The sequence below is a fragment of the Pseudomyrmex gracilis genome, unplaced genomic scaffold, assembly GCF_002006095.1.
Source record: "Pseudomyrmex gracilis isolate BER0280 unplaced genomic scaffold, ASM200609v1 scaffold_1631, whole genome shotgun sequence".
NCBI classification, from domain to species: Eukaryota; Metazoa; Arthropoda; class Insecta; order Hymenoptera; family Formicidae; genus Pseudomyrmex; species Pseudomyrmex gracilis.
In genome coordinates, this window is record NW_018022215.1 from 1492 (window position 1) to 8427 (window position 6936).

General features: G+C 54.4%; 1 protein-coding gene across 1 annotated transcript; it reads left to right on the plus strand.

Moving 5' to 3' along the window:
• The first annotated feature begins 3286 nt into the window (after positions 1–3286).
• On the plus strand, positions 3287–3631 carry LOC109862321. Its single transcript, XM_020442344.1, has one exon. The coding sequence runs from the start codon at positions 3287–3289 to the stop codon at positions 3629–3631; it is 345 nt and encodes a 114-aa protein (XP_020297933.1).
• Positions 3632–6936: the final 3305 nt, after the last annotated feature.

A 6936-nucleotide genomic window follows, 5' to 3' on the forward strand; every position in this document is an offset into this window, starting at 1 on the left:
GTGGGATAAAGTGAAGGGGAGAGTATTGTAGGGGTATAAATGGGGGGTACAAAAAGCCATAAAAGAAGGAAAAAAAGGAAGGGCGAAAGGAGGAATGATTATGGGAGTAAGAGAAGATTTGGCAGATGGAGAGATTAAAATAGAAGGGGGAATAGAGGGAGCAATGATGTGCGAGATAAGCGTGGATAAGGAGAGATGGAGAATTATAAGAGTATATGTGAATGAAGGAGTAGAGAGTATGAGGAGGAAGTTAGAGAGATGGACAGACAGGAAGGAAGTAAGCAGTAAGCTGATAATTAGAGGAGACTTCAACGCAAGAGTAGATGGGGAAGGAGGTGGTTTTGAGGGAGAGGATGGAGAACGCAGAGAAAGGAAAGCGAAAGATAGAATAATAAATGCAGAAGGAAAAAAATTTTTGAACTGGGTTGGGGAGAGTGGTTGGAGCATATTCAACGGTTGTATGAAGGGAGATGAAGAAGGAGAATATACGTTTACGGGAGGTAAGGGAAACACGATAATAGATTATGTAGTAGGGGAGGAGGAAGTAAGAGAAAGAATTGAGAGGTTGGAGATATAGGAGACAGGTTCGATTCAAATCATTATCCGGTAGAGGTGTGGATGAAGGGGACAGGAATAAGAAGAGAAAGGAAAAGTAGAGAAAAGAAAGTTTGGAGGGTAATTTGGGATACAGAAGAAAGAGAGAAATTCAAGCAAAAGATGTGGGGGGTTAGAGAAATGGAATAGTAAGTTAGAGAATTGGAGGTGTATGAGTGAAAAGGTTATTGAAAGAAGTAGAGGAGGAAAGAGAGAGAGAATCGGGGNGGAAGAAACAGAAAGGATGGTGGGACGAAGAGTGCAGGAAGNAGAAGAAGAGGGTGAGAANAATATTAANNGAGTGGAGGAGAGGCAAAGGGGAAGAGGACAAGTTTAGNAAAGGAAGAAGAGAGTACACAAGAACGTGCAAGAGAAAAAAGAGGGAAGAGAAAGAGAGATGAGAGAGAAAAATTGAGAAGGCGAAAAGGGAGAATAAAGTATGGGAAATTGTGAATAGAGAGAGAGGTGGAAGAAGGAGAGTAAATGAGGAAATAAGAATGGAGGAATGGAAGGATTATTTTATGATATTGTTGGGAGGAGTGGAAAGGAAGGTGGTGAGAGGAATGGGGGGAGAAGAAGGGAGAGGAGAAGAGGAGGAGGTGGAGGAAGAAATTGACAAAGAAGAAATAAGGAGGACAATAGAGAAACTAAAAGGAAAAAGAATGTGGAATTGATGGGATCCCAGGAAAAGTTTGGAAATATAGAGGTAAGGACATGGAGGAATAGATAGGAGAGTTCTGCAACAGAGTGTGGAGGGGAGAATGGTGGCCGGAGGAATGGAAGGAAGAGATTATCGTGCCAATAGTCAAGAAGGGAAAAGGGAGAAGAGTGGAGGAGTATAGAGGAGTAACTCTCCTGGCGTCCCTATATAAGCTGTATGTGATGATACTGGCAGAAAGGTTAGAGAGAAAGAACTGGAAGAGAAGAGAATAATACCGCAAAATCAGTCGGGTTTTAGGAAGACTATAGGGACGATAGATAACATATATGTCTTAAAGTATCTAATTAACAGGCAGATAGAGAGGAAAGGGGGAAAAGTGGTGGCAATGTTTGTGGACCTGAAAGCAGCGTTCGACTCCGTGGACAGAGACAGATTGGTAGAAGCAATGAAAGAAAGAGGAGTGAGAGGGGGGATAGTAAAGAGAGTAGAGAAAGTTTTAAGAGAGACGAAGTGCAGAGTAAAAGTAGGAGAGAGGGAAGGTGAATGTTTTTGGACGGCGAGAGGGGTGAGACAGGGGTGTCCGCTCAGCCCCATGCTGTTCAACATTTTGTTGGCGGATTTGGAGNAATAAATGGAAAGAGTNAAGTGGGGAGGGGTGAAGATAGAAGAGAGAAAGGTATTTACGTTGGCATATGCGGACAACATGGTGTTGGTGGCGGAGAGAAAAGATGAGATGAGGAGTATGATGGAGAGACTGGAGAGGTATTTGGACAGGAAGAAGGTAGAGTTGGCCGCTCCCGGGGGAGGCCCGCCGTTCTTCAGGCCTATCTGCCTGTTGGATGAGCTCGGGAAATTGTTTGAACGAGTCTTGGCCCGACGCATCGAGGAAGCGTCCTCTGCTTCCGCTCTGTGGCGGAAGGATTTACCCGGAAAAAAAGCGTTTGCGTTGCCGTCAGCTTAGACGTGCAAAACGCATTTAACGCCCTCTCCTGGGGTAGTATTTTTGAAGCGGGGGACTTCTGGGGATTTCCACCGTACCTCAGAGCGGTGTTGGACTAATACTTGTCTAATCGGTGCGTCGTATTTCCGTGCGCGGATAGGCACGTCAGGACCTACCGCGTCACGTGCGGCGTCCCTCAGGGATCCGTCTTGGGTCCACTCCTGTGGAACGTAAGGTTTGACTCCGTCCTTCGGGCTCGGCTCCCGCCAGGGTGCTCGCTCGTGTGTTACGCCGACGACACCCTCGTGCTGTCGGGTGGACACGACGAGCGGGTTGCGGTAGAGAGGGCTTCCCTGGCGGTGGCCTAAGTATCCCGCCGCATGAGACAGCTGGGGTTGGCCCTTGCACCGGCCAAGACGGAGGCGGTTATCTTTCGCCCTCCCCGTCGTCGTAGGGGCGGTCCTGTGACCGTGTGGGTTGGGGCGACACATGTCGTATCCCAACCCAACATGAAATACCTGGGTCTGCAGGTAGATAATCGGTGGAACTTCAGGGCCCACTTCGAGTATGTGGCCCGCAAGGCCAGCGGGGTGGCCTGGGCGCTAAGCAGGCTCCTCCCGAACCTCGGGGGGCCGCGGCAGAGTGTGCGTAAGCTGTATTCCAGTGTCGTGCATTCTGTCGCGATGTATGTGGCCCCGGTGTGGCATCGGGAGATCGGGGTAGGCCGTGCGGCTGTCCCGTTGGCAAGAGTTTAGCGCCTTGTTGGGGGCCGGGTGGTACGGGCTTAGTGCTCGGCGGCCCTGGAGTCCGTGCGTGTCCTGGCGCGGATTCCGCCGGTGGACTTGCTGGCAGCTGAGTTCGCGGAGGTGTTCGCTGCCAGGCGGGCAGCCCTGGCTCGGGCGCGCGCTGCCGGCCGAGACTTAAACCCGGAGAACCTCCGGCAAGCGCGGTCGGCGGCCCGCGACAGAACACTGGCGCGGTGGCGTCAACGCCTGGTGGAGGATCTGGAGGACCCTTTCCTTTCGGGACGGAGAGTCCGGGAAGCGGTGGGGCCAGGTCTTCAAGATTGGATGGCGTGCCCGCACTTGTAGATGACTTTCAGGTCGACACAGGTGGTAACCGGGCACGGTGTGTTTGGTACACATTTGTACCGAGTGGGTAGCGTGGGCACCCCGGAGTGTGAGCACTGCGGAGTTGCGGTCGACACTGCGGCTCACACTCTGGAGGAGTGCGCCACGTGGGTTGAGGAGAGGGCGGTTTTGTACGAGGCCTTTGGCCCTGACATATCTCTTCCGTCTGTTTTTCAGCAGGCGGTAAGAGATACGGAGAAATGGCGCACCTTCTTGATTTTTTGCGAGAAGGTGATGCAAGTCAAGGAAGACGCGGAGCGCCTGCGTCAGGGCCAGCCTTTGGCCCGGAGAAGGATCCGGNTCTAGTCCCGGATTCTTACGCAGAGGGAAGGGATTCTCTTCCCTAATACTGGAGAGAGTCAAAGTTCGCAGTTCGGGGGAGTGAAGGCTCTCCTGGTCATTGNCCGGATTCTTACGCAGAGGGAAGGGATTCTCTTCCCTAATACTGGAGAGAGTCAAAGTTCGCAGTTCGGGGGAGTGAAGGCTCTCCTGGTCATTGTACGCGAACAAGGAAGTGACGAGAAAAGACAGGCTCCTTTTTGTCATCAAGGGGGTGTGGTACCCTCTTGAGCACCCAGGGCGCGGGAGGGAAACCGGGATGTTATAGCCATTCTGGCTTTCCAGGTTCCATTCCAGTGCGCAGAGCCTCGAGAGGTTTTAGTGGGTACGCCTTCTTTAGGTAAGTCCCACTTAACCCTAATTCGCCTTCACAAGTTAGGGTACCCATAAAGGGTTTCCTCTCGTTAAAAAAAAAAAAAAGGTTAGGTTAGGTTAGGTTAGGTTAGGTTAGGTTAGGTTGTGACCTCGGTTTGGGGGTCGGGGGGACAGCCCCGGCCTTCCAAGGGCAGAGCTGACTGCCACCGAGCGCGTCCCCAGGTTGCGGATAGGGGAACGGCCTCAAGTACTGAGGTTAGCTGCGAATAACCCCTCTGGGGGGAATAAGCAGCCGCGGACAAACAGCGGTGGATACTGAGGGTGGGGTGGCTGCTNCTGTGGGAAGGGAGTAGCCTATAAAGTGCCCCATAAACCTGATGAAGTATCCACGTCAAAGGCGAGTGAGTGCCGCCTTAAAAGCACTTCAACCCCCGGGCAGATCGGGCTCGTTAGGTTTTGTTTACCAACCGATCTAGGTGAAGGAAAACACCGATATAACACCAACAAAGAAGAAAAAACTATGATGGACAACGCAATGAAGAAGGGCTTACCGCCTCAGAGTGATCGGACACTCAGAGGCCGGCACGGTGGGAGTACTGTCCCTGCTCCCTCCGCGTCGTTATCAAGTGAAGGGCAGAAGGAGGAGTTGACGGCGGGCTCCTCCGGACACTCTGCTACCGCCGCAGCTGAGAAGGCCGGTGATAAAAGGAAGGCTGATAAGAGCCTTGAGTCGGCTCTTCTAGAGGGCTCGGGGGCGGACGATTGTTCACTTGCTGAGATGGACACGGACGCCCTCTTCGAGCAGGTTTCTGACTCCTTGGAGGAACTTTGGGAGCGACTTTGCCGTCGCTCCAAAATGTCAAAGGAGGAGAGAGCGGGCAGGCCGATGAAGCTCAAGGAGAAAATTATGGCGTGTTTCCTTGAGCTCCGAGTACGGCTTACTCCTCTACAGGAGTCGATTGATTGCATCGGGAGGGATGTGATCTGTATGGTCAATGCGGTAGGAGATGTTGCTCAGAGGCAGAAGGCATCTGAGCAACAAATTACGGATGGTATCCTCCAGATCAGCGAGGATCTTGACGAGGGCCATGCTCAGTGTATGGCTGGTCTGGAGGATGTTAGGGTAGATCTTATGGGGGCGCGTGAGGCGATTGAGAAGGTCCACAAGGAGGCCTCCCGGTCGCTTCACGCGCTACAGGAAAGTATGGAGACGTCGGTGCGTGCCGTCGCCGACGTCTCCATGCCGGCGGCGGAAGGAGCCACATGCTCCACTCCGGTCAGGATGGGAGGACAGATCCCTCCATCCTGGCTGGAGGAAATAGAGAGTGTGGTGCGGAACACCGTCTCGGGGGAGCTCCAGAAACTTTTGGAGCGAGGACCCCCGGGGCGGCCCACCTCGCCTAGTAGGGCTCCCCTTCCACCGCCTGCTCCTGTCAGGGCACAGGCGGGGAAGAAGGAGGAAAAGAGAGAGAAAAGAAAGAGGAAGGGGAAAGAAAGGGAGAAGAAAAAGGAGAAAGCCAAGGTGGTGGATAAGGCGACTACAGGGGGAGAGGGGAGGACCGCTGGTGTCGGTCGAGGAGACCCCTCTCCTCCCTGGATTCTGCCGTCGGGCCAGCGGCCGCCTCGCGGGGTACTCCCGCGTACCGAGGCGGTTACCTTGCGTCTCGAGGGGGAGGGCATGTCGTATGCCCAAGTCCTTCGAGACGCGAGGGAAAAGGTGGACCCCAAATTGGCGGGCGTCTCCAGAGTCCGTAGGACTCTGGAGGGGCATTTGTTATTAGAGGTGGGCGGGGAGGACCGCAAGTCTAAGGCGGACCTCCTCGCCACTAGGTTAAGGGAGGCCCTTCCTAAGGGAGTTAACGTGGCTCGTCCGTCCCGAAACGTGGAGGTGTTGGTCTCGGGATTGGACGAGTTCACGACAGAGGAGGATCTCCGAAAGGAGTTTGAGACGGAGTTTGGCGGCGGGAGCGGCGTAAGGGTTGTATCCCTGCGTCGCTCCCAGTTCACGGGGGGAGTCGCCTTGGTCCGCTGCCCAGTTGAGGTAGCGGCCAAGGCGATTAAAGCAGAAAGACTGCCGGTTGGGTGGGTGAAGGCGAGAGTGCGCGCACTCCGCCCCCGCCCCCTGCAGTGCTTCAGGTGCTTTCAGCCTGGGCACTGCAGGGCTGTGTGCTCCAGTGGGGTCGACCGCAGTGATCTCTGCTATCGCTGCGGTCGGCCGGGGCACAGAGCGGCCGGCTGCAAAGAAGACGAGAGGTGTCCTCTCTGTGAGGAATCGGGCCGGGAGTCCTCCCACCGAATGGGCGGCGCCCGATGTTCGGCTGTCGGCCGGGGGGCTCCTGTGCCTGATAAAAGAAAATCCTGATAGGAGTAGGGAGGATGCGGCTTTCTCCGGTTCCGGTATAAGGACCCGGGGAGTCGCTCCTCCATATATCTGGTGCGTAAGCACCAGATATAAAAGAGGATATCGCCTGGTCTCTTTTTTGAGTCCAGGCGGTGTTAGACGGAGGCCCGGTCACCGCTGTTTTGGGCTCTGTGCTCAACTCAGCGGTTACTGGGCGTAGTGGGGAGGGAGGACCTTCCTCTTGTTTCGTGATTTTTTGAGACAAGAGGGAGGTCAGTATCAAGGGGTCAAGTCCGCTTCGGCGTTTGACTTGGGTCCGAGAGGGGTTTTTTCCCCTCATTGCACTCGGCCTGCAGATGGCGGAGGAGGGGTTGTGTCCCCCCTCCTCCAATCGTGGAGGAGCTTCACTCCTCCACCTTAGTTAGGGGGGCGTAAGTCCCCCAGCCTACCGGTGTTTCCCCGCGGTCGTGCCGATAAGGCGGTACCGGGGAGCACCATAACGGGCAGCAGAAGGACAACCCAGGGGTTTTAGTGGGTATACCCCACCAGAGTTCTCTCTGGTGGGGGGAGTCCCACACTACCCCATCCCACCTCGGTGGGGTGGGGTGTGCGTAAA